We start from the raw sequence: 22039 nt of genomic DNA, 5'->3' as shown, positions 1-22039 counted from the left end.
CAATCATCCATGCGATTATCTAATCAGCCAATCGTGTGGCAGCAGTGCAGTGCATAAAACCATGCAGATATGGGTCAGGAGCTTTAATTAATGTTCACATCAACCATCAAAATGGGGAAAAAAATGTATCTCAGTGATTTGGACCGTGGCATGATTGTTGGTGCCAGATGGGCTGGTTTGAGTATTTCTGTAACTGCTGATCTCCTGGGATTTTCACACACAACAATCTCTAGAATTTACTCAGAATGGTGCCAAAAACAAAAAACATCCAGTGAGGTGCAGCTCTGTGGATGGAAATGCCTTGTTGATGAGAGAGGTCAACAGAGAATGGCCAGACTGGTTCGAACTAACAAAGTCTACGGTAACTCAGATAACCGCTCTGTACAATTGTGGTGAGAAGAATATCATCTCAGAATGCTATTCTATGATACGGGTTGACGCTGTTTTGGCAGCACGAGGGGGACTTACACAATATAAGGCAGGTGGTTTTAATGTTGATATCAGTATAGTGTATATACTAGGGATGTGCACAGATAGTCGACATTCGGTTAACCGCTCGACGCCCCACTATTCGAATAACAAAATCACTATTCAGTTATTCTACACGTGCAATAGAGGTCTTCAACCCAACCAGAACTCGACCAGTTCTGACAAACCGTCAGGTTTGGGTCAGTTTTTCAAGTATGGGGCGAGTTAGTGGCTGTTCAAACATGCTTTTCTGTACTTCTGCACTGTTTTCCTTCATACTGTTAACAAATGCTGGATGGGCGTCTTTGACTGTTGTGCTGAATCTCATTGTTTTTTTTTTCAGTGGCTGTTTAACTGCAGCAATGTAACTCCACGCACATGACAATACTTGCGTTCACTGCCTCACGGAAATGTCAGCCCACCCCAGCAGAGCGCACATACTACATGCAGTGACAATTTAATTATTTTTGTTTGAGTTTAATGTGAGATTTTATCATTTGAAGATCTATGTATTTTGCTATTTAGGCTAATAGCTCACTGTTCACTTTATTTGCTGCTATTTTGAGAGTTTGAGGAAATTCCATGGCAATAAACATTCTTTATTCCCCCGTCCCGACTCATGGATGTCTTTTTTAATGCCTCATTTATATTTTTAAACACTATTGGTTAGGTAAAAGTTTTAGGTTAGGGAGGTATGTTTTAAAAACATCCATCTAAATTTCACCTTAAAACCACGTATGAATACGACACCATTTTACTCGCTTTTGGCACCCCCAGTTGGACATTTCACTGGAAACCTGCAGCCAAACGTGTTATACAGCATGGAAATTTTTAATTGCAAAAATGTTGTCATATTCACGTAAATTTTATGAGATCATAATTTTTTTTATGTAAAAACCAATGAATATCAAACATTAAATAGATGAAAACAAATTGCATTCATTTATCCTACACTATCAGTATTAAACAGAAAGGCTTTGAGTTTTTAATTTAAAACTCACACAAGCTATTTTAGCCCAAATCACTAAAGTAATTTTTTTCCTGAAGCACCAACAGCCTCCTTTGTTATCTATTCACAAACTGCTGTAATGAGATTAGAAAATGTTCAATGAAGCAATTCCCACTTGGACTCAAGAAAAGAGACACTCTGAGCGATTGGCATCATTCTGTTTGGTGAATACACCTTGTGGAAAGCCTGATAAGGGATCTCAAGTGATTAGGTTGTATTCTTTGTACCAGGTGAACATCGACAGTGTCTAAAAGCTCTATTTGTCTATTTAGGTACTTTGCTGAAAAATGTAAAGATTTAACAAGACATTAAGCGGTGCAGATGTTTGTCCTCACTCTTAGAGGAACTGTTATCATCCACAAAGATCATTCAACAGATTTTGACTTAGAGACAACTGAGGATAAATGAAATATAGATACAAGGTAAACTGTAATGATTGTCTTCAGGCTTTACTTTGCACATTTCCCTTTCCAAGAATCATATTTCAAGCTACATTGCAGTCCATCAACCATAAATGTTTTCAGGAACAATTGCAGTGTTTCAAATTCTATGCCATTTTGTAGTGAAAGTAGTGCAAGTAGTGTGTTCACACTAAAAAATGCAACAAGAAGTGTACTACGAGTACCTGGATGATGTACTTCTTCAACCGAAATAACAGAGCATGGAATGTTGGACACTTCATGCACTAAGCAGTCATGGCTTGCCCTACATACCAAAAGTAGCTGGTTTATATGGCCTCAATGCTGGCCTGACAAAACAATCATAATAAATAGTGAGTCAAATAGCAAAATCAGTAACATAATCTCATAGATTACATTTTGAGGTAATATAATCAGATTACTTTTAGATTACTTTCAACCTAATTCTGCAAGGTTTAATGGTTTGAGTGGTGCTTATGTCCACAAATTATGTCCACATTCTGCGAATGTAAAAGTTTTCATATTTTCATGTTTTTCCCTGTGATGCTGAGGTCTAGGCACTCCATTATACCAAGCACAGTTTAAAACTATTTGGTTTGTTAAATGAAGCTTAACATTGTCTTTGTGTTTGTTTTTGAGTTGCCACAGTATGCAATAGACTGGCATGTCTTAAGATCAATATTAGGTCAAAAATGACAAAAAAGAAACATTCTCTAGAAACTCATCAGTCAATCATTGTTTTGAGGAGTGAAGGCTATACAATGCTTGAAATTGCCAAAAAACTGAAGATTTCATACAAAGGTGTACACTACAGTCTTCAAAGACAAAGGACAACTGGCTCTAACAAGGACAGAAAAAGATGTGAAAGGCCAGATGAACAACTAAACAAGAGGATAAGTACATCAGAGTCTCTAGTTTGAGAAATAGACGCCTCACATGTCCTCAGCTGACAGCTTCATTGAATTCTACTCTCTCAACACCAGATTCATGTACAACAGTAAAGACAAGGACTGTAAAGAGATGGACAACCGAAGCAGAGCTGGAACTACAAGCCTGCTTTGACTGCACTGATTGGAGTGTTTTTGAGGCTGCAGCCACAGACCTGGATGAGCTCACAGATGCTGTTACATCATATATCAGTTTCTGTGAAGATATGTGCATTCCTACTAGGACTTATTTAACATTTAATAATGACAAACCATGGTTTACAGCGGAACTCAGGCAGCTTCGTCAGGCCAAAGAGGATGCTTACAGAGTTGGGGATAAAGTCTAGTACAATCAGGCCAGGAACACACTGAATAAGGGAATCAGAGTGGCTAAAAGAAGATACTCTGAGAAGCTGAAAAACACGTTTTCAGCTAATGACCCTGCATCAGTGTGGAGTGGCATGAATCAACTTACGAATTACAGGACTCCTACACCCAACCCTGTGGTGAACCAACAACTGGCTGATGACCTGAATGTGTTCTACTGCAGATTTGAAAGGCCCAATCTCACACCCCACACACACTCTGACCTTCACTTCACACAAACACCAACACCTCCTGCAACCCCCCTCCTGCTACTCAACCTGCACTTAAGATCTGTGAAGATGATGTGAGCCACGTCTTTCGAAAACAAAGGATAAGGAAAGCACAGGGCCCAGATGGCATTTCACCTGCATATCTTAGATCCTGTGCTAACCAGCTGGCCCCCATTTTCACACAGATCTTCAATAGATCACTGGAGCAGTGTGAAGTCCCTTGCTGCTTCAAACATTCCACTATCATCCCCATCCCAAAGAAACCAAAAATCACAGGTCATGGTCATGAAGGCATTTGAGAGACTGGAGTTGGCCCACCTGAAGGACATCACTGGATCCTTTCTAGATCCCCTTCAATTTGCTTATCGAGCAAACATGTCTGTGGATGATGTAGTCAACATGGGATTGCATCATATCCTGCAACATCTGGACAGACCAGGAACATATGCAAGGATCCTTTTTGTGGACTTCAGTTCGGCTTTCGACACCATCATCCCAGCTATTCTCCGGACTAAATAACCAACTCTCTGTTCCCACGTCTATCTGTCAGTGGATTATCAGCTTTCTGACAGACAGGCAGCAGCTTGTGAGACAGGGGAAATTCACATCCAGCACCTCTACAATCAGCACTGGTGCCCCCCAGGGATGTGTGCTCTCCCCACTACTCTTCTCCCTCTACACCAACGACTGCGTCGCCAAGGACACCTCTGTCAAGCTCCTGAAGTTTGCAGATGACACCAATGTCATCGGCCTCATCCAAGATGACGATGAGTCTGCATATAGAAGGGAGGTTAAACAGCTGGCTGTCTGGTGCAGTCAAAACAACCTGGAGCTGAACACGCTCAAAAGAGTGGAGATGATAGTGGACTTTAGGAGGAACATCCCAACACGATCCCCCCTCACCATTCTAAACAGCACTGTGGCAGCAGTGGAGTCATTCAGGTTCTTGGGCACTACCATCTTACAGGACCTGAAGTGAGAGACCCACAATGACTCCATTGTGAAAAAGGCCCAGCAGAGGTTGTACTTCCTTCGCCAGTTGAGGAAATTTAACCTGCCACAGGCGCTGCTGATACAGTTCTACTCAGAGGTCATTGAGTCTGTCCTCTGCACTTCAATAACTGTATGGTTTGGTTCAGCTATGAAATCAGACATCAGAAGACTACAAAGGACAGTTCGGACTGCTGAGAAGATTATTGGTTGCCTCCTGCCCCCCCCCCCCCCCTTCAAGAACTATACACTTCCAGAATGAGGAAAAAGACTGGAAAAATCACTCTGGACCCCACTCACCCTGCTCACTACCTTTTGGAACTGTTGCCTTCTGGCCGACGCTTCAGAGCTCTGAGCACCAGAACCGTCAGGCACAGGAACAGTTTTTTCCCCCAGACTATCCATCTCATGAACAGTTAAAACTGCCCCTTTGAGCAATAATTAATGTGCAATACACAGCTTAGTCTTTTTATATTATCCAACACATCCTACCTCTTCTGCCATTACATTCCCTTGCACTGTACATAACCGATTTGTATTTAGATTTGCACTACCTATGTGTATGTGTGTATGTATGTATGTATGTATGTGTATGTATATATGTGTGTGTGTGTATATATATATATATATATATATATATATATATATATATATATATATATATATACAGTGCATACGGAAAGTATTCACAGCATTTCACTTTTTCCACATTTTGTTATGTTACAGCCTTATTCCAAAATGGATTAAATTCATTATTTTCCTCAAAATTCTACAAACAATAGCCCATAATGACAACGTGAATGAAGTTTGTTTGAAATCTTTGCAAATTTATTAAAAATAAAAAAAATGAAAAAAATCACATGTACATAAGTATTCACAGCCTTTGCCATGACAATCAAAATTGAGCTCAGGTGCATCCTGTTTCCACTGATCATCCTTGAGATATTTCTACAACTTGATTGGAGTCCACCTGTGGTAAATTCAGTTGATTTGACATGATTTGGAAAGGCACACACCTGTCTATATAAGGTCCCACAGTTAACAGTGCATGTCAGAGCACAAACCAAGCCATGAAGTCCAAGGAATTGCTTGTAGACCTCCGAGACAGGATTGTATCGAGGCACAGATCTGGGGAAGGGTACAGAAAAATTTCTGCAGCATTGAAGGTCCCAATGAACACAGTGTCCTCCATCATCTGTAAATGGAGGAAGTTTGGAACCACCAGGGCTCTTCCCAGAGCTGGCTGCCTGGCCAAACTGAGCGATCGGGGGAGAAGGGCCTTAGTCAGGGAGGTGACCAAGAACCCGATGGTCACTCTGACAGAGCTCCAGCGTTTCTCTGTGGAGAGAGGAGAACCTTCCAGAAGAACAACCATCTCTGCAGCACTCCACCAATCAGGCCTGTATGGTAGAGTGGCCAGACGGAAGCCACTCCTCAGTAAAAGGCACATGAAAGCCCACCTGGAGTTTGCCAAAAGGCACCTGAAGGACTCTCAGACCATGAGAAACAAAATTCTCTGGTCTGATGAAACAAAGATTGAACTCTTTGGCCTGAATGGCAAGCGTCATGTCTGGAGGAAACCAGGCACCGCGCATCACCTGGACAATACCATCCCTACAGTGAAGCATGGTGGTGGCAGCATCATGCTCTGGGTATGTTTTTCAGTGGCAGGAACTGGGAGACTAGTCAGGATCAAGGGAAAGATGAATGCAGCAATGTATAGAGACATCCTTGATGAAAACCTGCTCCAGAGTGCTCTGGACCTCAGACTGGGGCTAAGGTTCATCTTCCAACAGGACAACGACCCTAAGCACACAGCCAAGATAACAAAGGAGTGGCTACGGGACAACTCTGTGAATGTCCTTGAGTGGCCCAGCCAGAGCCCAGACTTTAACCCGATTGAACATATCTGGAGAGATCTGAAAATGGCTGTGCACCGACGCTCCCCATCCAACCTGATGGAGCTTGAGAGGTCCTGCAAAGAAGAATGGGAGAAACTGCCCAAAAACAGGTGTGCCAAGCTTGTAGCATCATACTCAAAAAGACTTGAGGCTGTAATTTGTGCCAAAGGTGCTTCAACAAAGTATTGCGCAAAGGCTGTGAATACTTATATACATGTGATTTTTTTCGTTTTTTTTATTTTTAATAAATTTGCAAAGATTTCAAACAAACTTCTTTCATGTTGTCATTATGGGGTATTGTTTGTAGAATTTTGAGGAAAATAATGAATTTAATCCATTTTGGAATAAGGCTGTAACATAACAAAATGTGGAAAAAGTGAAGCGCTGTGAATACTTTCTGGATGCACTGTATATATATATATATATATATGTGTGTATGTATATATGCATATATTGTGTATTCTATATATACTTTTTTCTTTTCAATATTTATCTATTTTTTTATTCAATTTTAATTATATTTTAAAAGTCTTGTTGCTGTATTTGTATTGTTGTGTACTGGAAGCTCCTGTCACCAAGACAAATTCCTTGTAAGTGTAAGCATACTTGGCAATAAAGCTCATTCTGATTCTGATATAAGACTCAGGGATGCAGGCCTTATGGGAAGAATTGCAAAGAAAAGTTATTCCGTACATTATTCCAAACTTTTCGCCGGCAGCATATATATAAACAAGACATTCTCATTGGCCTATAATCCAACCAACACGTATTACCTTGCTATGACTGGATACTCATCAGGAACTTACTCTGCCTCAACATTTGCAATTGTCAAAAGATACATACAGTACAGTCAGATTTATCCCAAGCAAACAAATGCTTTAGTAACAACACCAACACCACATGATAAAGAGCATATAGGAAAACATAGAGAAGTGGTAAAATAAATGCAGTTGTGGCATACAGATCAGTGGTAGTCAGTTATTATCTATAAATCACTAGCTAAAAATAAAAAAGAAGAGACTGATAATGAAGCGTATGTGTATCAAGTGCATTTGTTCACTCTCAGCTGCACAGCAGCGAATAGCTCTGCATGAGTCGGTGGAAAGAGACGGTGAGCTTGTTCCGTATGTCTTTTAAGTTTACAGAAAGAGCGACTTTCTCTTGCTGTGCTTACTCAGAGATGCAGCGCTCCGCATAGCTCTGTCTTAATTAATGACTAATTACATCCCATTGCTTCTAATTAGAATTACAAATCCAAGAGTGGTAAGGAAAGAAAGGGAGTCTGGAGGAGCCTGAAATCACAGGCATCATCTGCCTCTTCCTTGTTCTCTCTCATACTAAAATAAGACAAAGTTAAGAAAACATGTTCCAACTCCTTCAGTTTGTTTAAACAATCCCAGAAGGCTGTCACATTTTAAAGTCTAATTCATAAAAATGGATATGACTATAATATATTATTGTAAATTTCTGTACAATCAAATCACATAGGTAGGTACTTGGAGTATAAAGAAACCAGTATAAAGTCACCCAAAGTCAGTAGCGGCCTGATGAGTTATCAGAGTATTCACACCGTACTCTCTTTAATGCAGTGGTTTTCAAATTTTTTTGGGTCATGCCCCCCTTTGAAACAAGAAAAACTTTTGCCGATAAAAGTAACAGGTACCACGTGACAGTGCCATATTCGCGCTGTTTCGGAAGCGGACAATAATTTACCCCTGATTAATGATATTGAAAAAATATAATTAGCACTTAAAGAAAAATGGACCTGAGACCAAAGCCGTCACGTGGTGTCCCTGTGCCCTTCTCCACACGTTATATGTTACTGAAGGGCCGATAGCAGTCGCGGAACACTATCTCCGCCAGACGATTGCCCACTCCTGCACATCTCCCCGTCATAAAATTGCTTCACGCGCACTCACACCCATCTCAAAAAAGTCATTCATATCACACGTGCCTTATATTTAAATTCTTCTGAAGCCATTCGATAGTGTTGTGTGAGGAACAGAACGAAATTTAAGTATTAATTTATCTTTTCCCCCATTTGACACTGGTGAGCGCGAGACATCTTTGTTTACATAAGCGCAGCTGTGAGCACACCTGACACTGACTAAACACTTTGGTGCCTGCCAAAAGTTTAAACAAGGCAGTAGAAAAGGTAGAGGAAAAGAAATGGCGCACATTGGTTCTTGCGTGTATTGTCACTAATTTTGTTGGATGTGTGTGAAGCAATTTGAGAACTAGTCAGTCTTCCGTGCCCCCCCCAAACAATACTTCTGCGAAAAATGTCACTTCAGAAATAATATCACGGATTGTGCTGTTTCTAACAAGTTATTGGATAAACAAGGATGGGTGTGTGTGTGTGTGTGTGTGTGTGTGTGTGAGAGAGAGACTGAGCGTGTACGATCACCTGTTGCCACACCCAAGCAGAGATACTGTCAGCTTTCTGAATATCAGCTTTCTCAGTAGAAAAATAACCGTCCAAGCGGGGGTATTTCTCCCTATTTCACGGTAGTCTGTGCGCAAGAGTCATTCACTGTAGAAACCGCAATCTCCTCATTTTAATCTCGGTCATTTTAAACAGCACGTCCTCTCCACTGTGGAAACTCCGGTAAGAGGAAAGCGTCTTGAGTTTGTGTAATGAATCAGTCTGTTGTGTCTCTCAGCTGTGATGAGCCGTAATGCTGAAGTTGTTCATTTAAAGCCGTTTAAAGCTATTTCCTAGCTTTAGTAGTGTAGTAGTAATACGAGCGATCACAGAGCGCTGTTTTATGTAAACACTGGCTGACGCGGATTCACTTCACATCACCTAACTGGCTCATATTACACACAAAAATTATATTTTGCCACCACCTGCTGGCTAACATATGTAAATTTAAAAAAAAATACATGTAAAAAGAGACACATACAGTAGCTCTTAACACATCTGCACTGCTCTTACACTTTAGTTTAGAACGACACGAACACAAGCGGAGTGATACACACAGTAAAGCATCCGAGTGCTGATGGTGTGAGACCATCAGTGCTCATGGAACGTCTCTCATCCAATCAGATTCGAGGACCGGAACTAACTGTTGTATATTAAATAATAATGATTGCCCCAGTAAACACTAAGCCAACCAATTAATTTTAGGTGATATTGCAGATATATTAGAATTTACTGTTATTTTAGATTGTAGATCTATAAATGTAACCAGGGCTGTCAATCAATACAAATATAAATACAATTAATTTCATGATGTGCCGATATATACAGTATATACAGTCTGCATATAGTATTGCCCCGGATTCGACAAAACATCAAGGCGGTTCTTCAAGTTTGGACTGCTCCAATGGTAGGGAAATTCCTTTTCCATTTTCCATTTTTGTATGGTCAAGGGGCATGATTAATTGCATTACTTATTTCATGGGTTATTTTCTGTACTGAATTGCACTGAATTAGCATGTCAAATCAACAGCCCTAAATCTACTGTAATATAATAAAGAAATCACATGTGAGCTATTTTCCAAATGGCTTCCTGGCACATCCAATCAGATTTTAGAGATGGAACTGCACTGTAAGATGTGATAACCTGGAACTGTTTCCTTAAGGATGTACAGAATTTGTAGCTGATCTGACCATTAAAAATGACTTTTGGTGTAGCCTAATGTAGTCAGGTTGACTCACTTTAGATAATATATTGACTTGAATTAATTTAGATGTTACAGAATAAAGCACTTTTTTTTAGGTTACCTTACCTGACAAACACTGCATCTGTTTTATCACCATTATTTTGGCATAATATAATACTGCATAAAAATAATACTAATATAATAAATGTAAATACTCTATGAATGTATACAGTATATGCATGAGAGTTAAGAAAGTACAACGTGACACTGATAAAAGCAACTTTAGCTCTTTGTATCAGCACTGCCAAGCAAAACATTTACATTCATGAAGTCATTATTCAAAAAGCTCTTCTGTTTCTGCAAGTGTTCTCAAAAGCAGGCGATGACTGTGTTATATAGTGAAACATGACCTCAATTTGCACCAGTTTGACAACTGTTCATCCAGTCCCTTTGGCAGTTTAGTTGCAAATTCCTAAATACAAAAATATATGCACTTTCGCATTTTTACAGTGTGGCGGACCCTGTTATCAGCAGGTTACTTTCTCAACTAGGGATTCAGCCGACACTGCAAAATATGGTTGACTATGGTGATACCATGTTTTGATTCCTCTAAGCATAACATATTTGAAGGTTTTGCGAATGGATAAATATTTAATTAACTGGATTTCTCAGTTCACACAACTGCTCTATCTGGGTTATACAGACATGCAAATTCCCTTGCTTTAGAAAACCATAATTAATGCAAATTCTGATTTTGTTTACATCAAGGTGTGTTTATGCTGTCCTAGTTTTTGTAGATATTTCAAATTTCAAGTGTATTCAAGTAAAATGAGATGCACTGCAATATCAGGTAAACATCTATTTACAGAAAGCCCAGAAGCAGGCATTCTCATTTTGCTGTTTTAATTCTAACCTTTTCAAAACATCTCAGCATAAAAGCCTTTGAGATACTGGGATGTAACTTTCCATTGTACATGAGTGTGCACCAGAGAAGGTACAGTATATGACTATAGCTTCCTTATAAAAGTAACCACAATATTGTCACAATTATGAAGAGTCACCCATACATCCCCTAAACACCCAGTTAAACACCAAGTATAGGTTCTGATTGAATTCGATACCATGACATAAGAGATTTATGTTGTTTCATTAAAGTATCAGCTTTACAGTATTTCTGATTATTCTCCAAAAAGTTCTCTAAAGAAATACGAATAGCAACAAATGAGACAGTTACTGACATAGAGTAAGGGTAAAAACAGTTATAAGTTTAATGTGGATAGCAAAGTTTAGATCATTTGGTCATAGATATATCTGATGAAATATGTTTGTCCATATTGAAATTTCTGACAAGTACAGTACCCAAAAACACAATAACCGCCACATTGAATCTGGCTAATGCCAACATTACCACAAGTTTACATCAAAATAAGTGAGCTAAAGCACCAGGCCTATACATGCAACCACCTTGTAGTGTCTGAGCTGTGCTGATTAACAGGTCTTTATCACATTTCCGTGTTCGCAGAACGGAAGCTTCACTTAGTGGCGTAAAATAACTTCCGCTGCAGTCTGTTTCAATGACAGTGCCCACAGCGTGGACTATTTTATGTACAATTCATCTCAAATACTTAATCTAAACAGACCTACCTCTCCGTACAATCATTACTCAGGGATAATGAAGTAAAGAAAAACGGTGTCTTGTTGCTTTATTATTTTAAACAGGATGTATTTGAGCAGGGAACATTTCAAAGAGTATAAGTAAGTTTTTTTTATTAGATGAATGCAAGAATATATACACACAAGAGTACCTTTACACATGGAGGAGCATTAGAACAAGACAGGGGTATACAGTAAGTCACACCAAAAAAAACAAAAAATGTACATTCAGAGTAAAGATTATATGGAGTATTTGCAATGATAATGATCACCTTGCTTTCATGTACTTACTTATTATAATCTCCATGTATTAAAAATGTTCAAATAAAGAAACCTTTCCATCCCAGAGTCCGATTACAGAAAATAACTTACAATTGTAAATGTGGAGTTATATCCTTGTGGTTGGAGTACGATGATTGGGGAAGCGTCCACTCGCGAGTCGTGACCGAATGCAATGTAAATAAAACATAAAGATGAAAATGTTCCTGTGTCTACAACTGTTTTATATTTACACTTAAACGCTGTCTCTTCGGACTTGAGTTGAGCACAATATTCTACTGGGAGTAAGCTGAACAGCACGTACAGCTCCTCGTGAACTGGGAAAGCTTTGTGCTGAAATTCACCTCGCTCAGATACTATTACATATTATAGTGGTAGATAACACATGGTGAAGTGCTGTGTTAATCTAAAGAAACAAACATATGATGTTTACTGCCAAGTGCATCCAAGTTGGCTAAATTTATTTAGAAAAACTGCGAACGTCCATAGACAGATTGATGGGTGTATGTTTGGTTACGCTACTATTCGGAGCCGGATGTGACGACACGCAGACTGTGATAAAGGCCTATCCACCTTTTTCCAGAACGTGGAAGTGTTCCATGATTCAATTGTTTTCAGTTTCTGGTCTCCAGTGTTTTCACTTGCATCGGCGTATATTCTTAGCGGGTAATGTAATGTTTAAGGTATTACATTTGTAAAAATGATCAAAAAACATGCTAATACTTCACAGAGTACAGATGGCCATTTTTTTTTAGACAGTGCCTCACCTGAGTGTGTAGATGACATGAAGCGATGGTCCGAGGTGAGTTATGTTGATATCATGAATTATTCTGAGCTGTTATGACAGCCAACAACTGCACAAGTTGAGCCTGAAATTACTTCTTACACCAAGTAACACTTCAGTGGTTGTTGTTCTCCTCTGGATCGCTCGTTTTGGCAGTTTTTACTTGGCATCTCGAGATCAGAAATACAAAACAGGCAATTAGAATCATCATGGCCCGCCCAGTGGTTGCTCAGGAAAACTGTGGATAGTCTTTCTGGATAAGAGGCTTTGCAGAGTCTTTGTTTAACAGAGCTCATTGTGATTGTCCCAGGATAAACTCTCTAGCATAAATCAGCCCTGGAGAGTTTGCTCACTCACAAACAGCCACCTGTCCATCAATAGTGAAGCTAAGGGCAACTTAAAAAAGTCAGTCAAGTGAAGGGTTAAGCCAAGTACAACATCTCTGCTGTGCTGCCATGACATTCTGCTGAGGTAATTAACCCCAACCCGCTGCTTATTAGAGGAGACTCATTTGGAGTGATGGATGAGAGGAAATGAGAAATCGCAGCTTCCCAAAGAAGCAAATGCACTCCTTGGAGACTGCAACATTTGTTTGACTTTGTATATTTCACACTGCCATCAAACCAAATATTCCATAAGAAATATTCACTCTTTGACAATACTGTACATGATAGTATATTTTGTGATAGGGAACCAGTGGTAGATTACTGGCTTACTGGGTGCCTATATGAGCAAGGACATGATTAAGGATTTTTTTTTTTACAATTTAAATAGGCGTTTTAAAAACTATTAGCATTTGTTGGCTCAGTGGTATAGTTTTTGTTCAGGGTGTGAGTAAACACCAGTTCAAATCCCAAGTCGAATGTTTTTTTTTTTTTTTTAACAAAGCATTGTCGGCATTGGCTGATGAAGGCTGTGTGACGTGCAATAACTTTTAATCTTCTTTGCAAGCTATGGTAGTGTAGGGAATTTCTTTTGTCTTTATTATACAAAAGAAAGGCAGTGGTGGCTTAGAGGTTAAGGCTCTGGGTTACTGACCAGAAGGTTGGGGGTTCAAGCCCCAGCACTGCCAAGATGCCACTGTTGGGCCCTTGAGCAAGGCCCTTGACCCTATCTGCTCCAGGGGTGCCATATCATGGCTGACCCTGCACTCTGATCTCAGCTTAGCTGGGATATGTGAAAAAAAAAAAAAGAATTTCACTGTATATGTGTGGTAAAAAAAATAATTATTATTATACTGTATATAGCTGGTGTCTTACACACTTATACATTTTCAGGTGTGCAAGATTTTATTTTATTTTTTAACAAGCGAAATTACAACTGAAATCACCATGCACTTTCATTGTATGCAAAAGAGTAGACTGGACATTTTACAAAATAACTTCTTTTGTGTCCCACAGGGAGTTTTGAATGATTACATTTTGAGTGAACTATAATGCTTTAAAGCAGGGACTAAAAACTGTTCAAGGAACAAAAATTTTTTTTTGCAGAAAACCAAAAATGGAAACAAAGTTATTTCCAATTGTTCCGGAGTGAACACGTTATTTTTAAATGCTGGTAACTGGTAAAAACCGGTTAATTTTTTTATCGATAATTTTTTTATGAAACTAAAGGCCAAAGTGTTTCTCACATAAAATTTTTGGAACTACACTTAATGTTTCCCCAAAAAAATAAAACATATACTTTGATCCTGAAGGAAACTGCTGCGTCGCACATTTCCTTGCCTAATTGTCCGTTGTGGAAGTCGCATTCTGTGAATGAAGACCTTTTTAAAAACTATGTATAATTACATATACTGTACATGCACGGCTTATCCAGATATAAGGAAAACATTATTAGAGGTAAAAAGTACATTTCTCAGTTGTTTCCAAAGTTTTCACTGAATTATTGTTAGATATGATGCATTAATACAGATTTGATGCTGCTTGGTTTTGACTGAGAAGCAGATCTGTAATTAAAATTAAAATAAAACACTACAATTGGTATTTCACCCACCCCTTAGTGCAGTGTACTGTCATTTTAAAAAGAATGTTATTAACCGTTCTTTTATTGTGTTCTAACCGGTTAACTTTTGGAAAGAAGATTGCGGAACTTCTGAACCGGAACGAAAAATAAAAATTTTGCTCAGAACGAACCGAAATGAAAAACATTTAGTTTTTAGTCCCTGCTTTAAACCAAATGACCTAAGGACTCTACTGGACTCATTTGGACATGTGCATGGGAGACTTCTGTTACAGCATTTTAGACTAAACTTAAATGCTAATACAAAACCACAAAATCTTAATTTAGTAAAATCTTCGATCAAAGAAAAAATATGAATCTACAAAACCTGTATTGTTCTGGGGAGGCTGTACTTGTAAAAAAAGAAAAAAAAAATGGGAAAGACACTTTTTATGTAGTTTATTGCATCAGAGAAGATTCTAGAAAAACATTTCAATTTACAGAAATCATATTTTCACATTTATGTGTATCACTGTTCAAAACAATGAAAAAAAAAAAAAACAGCTTATAGCTCTTTATGATCTAACCGTCTTCTTATGACCCACTTTTACAAACCATTAACCTGATTAATAACATGACTTTAAATCTCAAATGTATGATTTTAAATACAGATTAAAGACAGAAAAGAAGTAACTGGGTATCTTATTGTAACCATCACATCAGTTCTAAGCAGGGGCAGACTGGCTATCGGGAGAACCGGGACTTTTCCCGAAGGGCCGGCTGCAAAACGGGGCCAAATGGGCCACGATAAGCTGAAACGGGCCGCCGCATTATGCAGAACGGGCCACAAAACGGCGCGTGATATGCCGAAGGGGGCAGCAACATGCAGAACCTCCCCCCACCCAACAACATTTGGGCTAGTTTCTATGTAAAATCCCGGGCCGATTTCTCTTCCCAGTCCGCCCCTGGTTCTAAGCTGGTTTCTTTCTTTACCATTGAGATAAGCATCTAATCATACCAACAAACCCCCCACACCCACAGGCCGTTCACTCACCCTCTCATGTATATTACACACAAAACTGGAAAACGTTCTAGATCTGGCAACCGTCAGTCTGATTGGCTAATATTATATTATGATGATGTTATAGAAAGCTGTGCAGTACAACACACTGAATCCAGATGGTACAAATGAGAGTGTATATAAAGCCACCTCCTCCACTCTTTCACTGTTACTAAACAATGAAATGAGGAACTAAGTGTCCAGTCTGATTGTGTTGTTTTTATCTATTTGGCTTTCAGCTAAAAATCCACAAAAGCGCTAAATAGTTGCTGTGCTGAAGCCCGCTGCATTTTCATCAACTCGCGGATGACAGGGAGATCAGGCAGGCCATCCTCCAGGCTGTTTGTACCAGGTGTTAAAGCCACAGCTGGCATGCACCTCTTCCACATAAATCATTCATTCTGGAAAACACTTGCAGGTAGTACAGAGAGAAAGACTGTGTAGAATGTTTATACTTGTACAATGAAGTTTAGAGTAACCTGGTTAACAGCACTCCTCCGTTCACTGTGACATACAGAGTGCTTATTAGTGTACTACAATGTGCAGCAGAAATTACCTTAAAGGGATAGTTCACCCAATAATGAAAATTTAGTTACTATTTGCCATACTCACCTTCATGATTTTCCCCAACCTTGTCTCATGAAATCACGTTACTATACCTACATTTTTGCTAAATGAGTTTTATGTGGCTCGTTGTACATATTACAGCAGTTTCTTGGTGAGATGAACACCAGAGGTGCTACAACAACAATTACTTTTATTCACTTTTATTCACAAAACACGAGTAAAACTGCAGAATATCAGTTCATAAACACTGTTCACTCTGCTCCTCACACAATGATGACATCAAAACACTTTTACTATAGCAATACTTGTTCTAAGGCGATACATGTTAACGTTTGCATTACATAGCCAACTAAACTGACTAGCTTATCAACCTCATGCAATCCCAGATGTGTATGATTTCTTTCTTCTGCTGAACACAAACTGAGATGTTTAGAAGAATATTTCAGCTCTGTTGGTCCATGTAATGCAAGTGAATGGTGGCCAGACCTTTGAAGCTCCAAAAATCACACAAAGGCCACATTACAGTAATCCATAAGACTCTGGTGGTTAAATCCATATCTTCAGAAGCAACATGATAGGTGTGGGTGAGAAACAGATCAATATTTAAGTCCTTATTTACAATAAATCTCCACTTTCACTTTCATATTCTTTCCCATTTTGATTTATAGTAAAAAAAGACTTACATTTTGATCTGTTTCTCATCCAAACTATTTATATAGCTTCCTAAGATATGGATTTAACCACTGGAGTCTTATGGATTACTTTAATGTGGCCTTTATCCTTATAAACTTAAAAATCATATCTGTTTAGAAAAAACATTTAACTCACTTTTAGCGCCACACAGTGCGCATTTCAACTTGGAACTGCCGCATTACGTGTGATGGACCATGTAATGACATTTGGCAAAAATGTTGCCACAGTCATGAAATTTTCATGAGATCAGGCTGGTTTACCAAACCTGTATAAACTGAAGGAGAGGTTAGAAAGAAGGAGAGCCTTAGTCACCATTCACTTTCATTGTATGGAAATAAGATGCAATGAAAGGGAAAGGTGACTGAGGCTGTCAGTCCCTCACTTAACCCTTTCGCCCGTACGATCAAACCGGTGTGATTACACTAGGCTGGGCTCAGACGTGTATGAACAAACCAGTGCGATCTACATTCTCGCTGCTGTTAACAAGCAAAAGAGGGACTGAAGTGGTTGTCATAATGAACCAGCTGCTCAAATAGTCTTTTCAACATCACAGTCTCTTTATTTTTATGTTGCAAACTTTCAAACAATCCCTAAATAAAAGTATAAAGCCGTTACCGTCGGAGCGCACTGTTTTGATGCAGCGCAGTGGCCATGTTTTCTGACCTCAAACAAAGAATATACAAACTAGTCCACTCAAGCCTTCTCCCATTCCGTCCGTAATAACCACTTCCGGCTAGGAAAATGGAAGTGCTAGGTTTTAAGAACCTTCTATGCTCCTCCATTTGTATGCTTCTATGACGGGACAAACTCAGAATCCCATCTTGCAACGAAAATATGGCGGCTCGCATAGCCAGCAAGTGCGTTTGCGATCACATATTATCTATCATAATAAATCATTATAAACATATTTAAACCACATTATATGTTTGATAATATATAATGTGATCTTCAGTACACCTGCTGTGATATAATCTGTCCTCCTGTGCATCTGCTGTGATGTGTAAGATAAGATTTGTTTTAATTAGAGCATGCATTAAAGAAGTCATGCTGTGGGGTCCGTCCGTACAGGGGAAACTCATGTGCGAAAAGGTTAAAATCTCGTTTTATGTTGCACAGAAGAAAGACAGTAAATGATGACAAAATTGTACATTTTGGTTAAACTATCCCTTTAGATAGTTATTTCTACTCTAACTTTTTAGTGTAAAATTATCCTGCCCTTAGGGAGACAAACTTGAAAATCTTAGCTAAACTACAAAGATCACAGTATCAGCAACTACTGATAAACCCAAAAAATCCACACCACGCAATGAAAAAATTCAAGAGAGTTCCGTTCTCCAAGCCAATTCCTGAAGCCTGAACAGCCATTGCCAAACAAACGTGTCTGGGGCTGCAGCTCGGGAATGTTTGCTCAAGTAATCATCGTTAGCTGCCTCTGAGCTCTGTAAGGTTCGCTTGCACTCTTGATTCAGTGTTGAGCATCACAGTGTCTGTCTGGAACCAATATCAGTATATCCATTTGGTAATCATGGTAGAACTGACTGTTACAAAAATGTGGCTGTTATAAGAAGATACAAATAAATTAGAGGAAAGGAATATATAAAGCTATTTTTCAGTAATTATAACAGGCATGCTTAAACTACATGAAATATGTATTCCCACTGATATTCAGGGAGACAAATACTGTAAATCATTCTGTGTGTTTTGTTGTAAGCTAATAAACTAGGAACAGATGAGTAAATTGTTATTTTCAGTTCTGCTACAAATTAGTGCTATCTGAAGAAGTTGCAAATCCAAGACTAAAGCTTGTGTAACAGCAAGAAAATACAAATGCTTTATTGTTGCATGCCATTTTGGCAGACACTCTCAGTGGAAAGAGAGTTTGATTGTACTAATTACAGGGCAAAAAGCCACCACCCACATGTGCAAAAATATTATGAAGATCAATTAACAGATTTATTAGTGACCAAGGCATTGAAATGCATTAAATCCAAATTAATGAATGCATTGCTAATATACTGTATGACGACATATAGGAAATTGTTGTGTGCCGAGAAGTGCAATTCAGTGCTGAAAGATCTCAACTAGAGACTGAAGCAATCAGTCACTTTTCATAATTAATGTTCAGCCAGAGCCAAGTTCATTTAGAGTCCCCGAAGAGAGAGGGAGAGGAGTTAGCAATCATCAGTGGTCTTTGTGAAGCTGCCAGCACTCAAAGTAGAGGTCACACCTGCATAAAAGTGCCGTTACCAAGGAGGTAAAGTGCAATCATCCCAAGCTGCACAGAATATGACTAATGCTCAATTGGTATTCAGGAAATCATGATGATTTTCTATATATCATCACTGTTTTTCATCTGACTGATAGAGTAAGTTACTCATCAGAAAGACTACCATTTCAGAGCAACCTCACCCCGTGTGTGTGCTTATTGCCAGCAGCCACATCACCTTATAGCTCAAGACTGGTTGCCTACTGACCCTAAGCAGGGTTTAGCTTGGTTAGTACCTGGATGGGAGACCTCCTGGCAAAAACTAGGGTTGCTGCTGGAAGAGGAGTTAGTGAGGCCAGCAGGAGGTGCTCACCCTGCAATCTGTGTGGGTTCTAACGCTCCAGTATAGTGATGGGGAACCCTTTGGATCTGATGTTAAACTGAGGTCCTGAATTTTTGTGGTCATTAAAAATCCTAGTGCAATTCTTGTTAAAAGTAGGGGAGTTACCCTGGTGTCCTTGCCAAATTTCCCTATTTATACGTATCAATCATGGCCTCAAGAATTGGCTCTATCACTCTCTCCTCTTCACCAATATCTGGTGTTTGGTTAGCGTACCGACACACTATGCCTGCCGTCGAATCATCAAGGTGGATGCTGCACAGTGCACACTGGTGGTGGTTGAGGAGAACCCCCTGTTCCCAATGTAAAGTGTGTTGAGGAGGGTCAGAAAAGTGCTATATATATATATATATATATATATATATATATATATATATATATATATATATATCTGTAAAATTAATTCATTCATATCCATAGCTACAATGGCGCAGACTAAAATTGACCATGGTTACCATAGCACCTGCCAAAATACTGTAGTTAAAGGAATAGTTCACCCAAAAATGAAAATGTTCTCTTAATTTACTCACCCTTGTATGTATGTATGTGTGTGTGTGTGTGTGTGTGTGTGTGTGTGTATATATATATATATATATATATATATATATATATATATATGTATGTATGTATGTATGTGTGTGTGTGTGTGTGTGTGTGTGTGTGTATATATATATATATATATATATATACCTATATATGTGTGTGTGTGTGTGTGTGTGTTATATATAATGTATTAAAATATAATTATTTACTATATATAATATACTACATTTTAATACATTATATAATTACACATTTTATATAAATTCTATATTATATCATGTATCATGTATAATTAATTTACATTTGTATTATTATATATAATATTTATAATCATGAATATAATTATTTTGTTTAATAGTTATTTATTATTACATGAATAATTAAATTATATTTCTAATAAATACATTTTTGTTGAATTTCTGGTTCTTATTTCTGAAGAATTAGCAAAAGCGATACAGTCTACCTAAGTGTTATAGGAAGAAGAAGAAAAAGAAAAAGTCCATTTGCTGCGTTTTCACGAGTCCAACAATAACTTAAAAAACACCAAAGGGAAAATGCGCAACCCAGTAGGCTATGTGAGACACAGCAGCATTCCACATATTACGGTATTTTAAGCTAAGGCAATAATGCCAAATGCATCGGTTCAAAATGCGCTCATCTTACCTTGTATATGCTGGTTAACTACATTCTCCAGCCGATCCAGTCGCTCTATAATCCGAAGAGTTTCGCCTTTCCTGTCGCCCTCCAACTTTTTGGCTGGGACAGGCATCGGCACTTTGATGTACACATTAGCGATGTAATTAGTCACCCATCCGACATACAAAAGACACACAATGTTGGTCATTCCACTTAGTATCACACACGTAGACACCAAAGTTTTGGTTCTCCTGGTGCAAGCCATTCCGACATCCCTCCATATAGAGTCCGAGACACAGCGGACAAGTTCACCTGTCCTCAACTCTATTTACTCGCTTGGAGAATTACGTGTTAGTTGAATGCGCGCAAAGGCGCAACAACGCATTACACACAGATTATTCCTGCTTAGTACCGTGCGTGCTTTTTCATTCTGGGTGTTCTCGAACAGATTCTAGAGGCTTGAAATGTTTAACTAGAGTCTTGTTCCAACACGAAGCTCTGCGTTATCCACCGGCAGCGGTGAGCAGCATTATAGGAGGGGGAATGAAGGTGTGTGTGTGTGTGTGTGAGTGTGTGTGGTTTGAGCCTCAGCCAGTTGACCAATAAGATGCGACAGTAATGTAATCTATGGAACCAATTGCACAATAGAGGCGTGCTTTGCTACTAAACCGAGAGAGACTCCCGCTGTTTCATAAAATAAACTGTATTAACCCCTCATTTTCATACAAATAAATCTTTGACACACAAAAAAATGAGAAAGCAAAGTAAAGGAGACAATGGAGGACAATGCAAAACGCAATGCTGTAGGCCTATTACATCTCAGAGCCCTTAACTTGGAATTTTAAATAATAGCTACAAAATTGTATCTAGATGCAACAATGTTTTAATAACTCATGCAAAGTTTGCAGCCTAAACAACAAAGGGAACATACTCTTATAACAAAGAGCATTCTGTCTCTAAGGAAGTGGGTGGAGGAAATCGTTTGCCCACTTGTAATCAACAGTTTATGCAGTTGTCTGAACAGAAGCCTATTGCATTTGTTTTTCCTTGAGATTGTGCCCATATTTATTAACACATTTTATATGCCAAGTTACTTAGAAATGAGGAGGTTAAGAATAAAATATCAAAGGCATCTCATTGTGAGCAAAAGGTGCTGATCTATCGGGATGGCATTTTTAATGAAAAAGCATTTCCACCCCAGAATTAGTATCCCGATGTATACAAAATAAATGTACATTGTTTAGGGGATTATTCATTTCGAACTGCCTTAACTGAGCCCACAACACAGACCTATTGAGTGAGTGACCATAGCAGCGGCCAATCGCATGATAGATTACATCAGCGGCCAATCGCATGATA

The 22039-nt window shown here is 38.8% G+C and overlaps 1 protein-coding gene across 1 annotated transcript in view; it reads right to left on the bottom strand.

Moving 5' to 3' along the window:
* The window catches only part of LOC127440534 (polypeptide N-acetylgalactosaminyltransferase 18-like), a 133578-nt gene extending 112355 nt beyond the window's left edge, over nucleotides 1-21223 (bottom strand). The window contains exon 1 of the mRNA XM_051697191.1: nucleotides 20708-21223. Within this exon, the coding sequence (XP_051553151.1) occupies nucleotides 20708-20945 (238 nt within the window). The 5' untranslated portion in view covers nucleotides 20946-21223. The remainder of the gene's footprint in view (nucleotides 1-20707) is intronic.
* Between the last annotated feature and the right edge of the window lie 816 nt (nucleotides 21224-22039).

Source organism: Myxocyprinus asiaticus, chromosome 1 (assembly GCF_019703515.2).
Source record: "Myxocyprinus asiaticus isolate MX2 ecotype Aquarium Trade chromosome 1, UBuf_Myxa_2, whole genome shotgun sequence".
Classification (NCBI taxonomy): Eukaryota; Metazoa; Chordata; class Actinopteri; order Cypriniformes; family Catostomidae; genus Myxocyprinus; species Myxocyprinus asiaticus.
The sequence above is the reverse complement of the archived record's forward strand: the minus strand, read 5'-3'. Positions and strand labels throughout refer to the sequence as shown.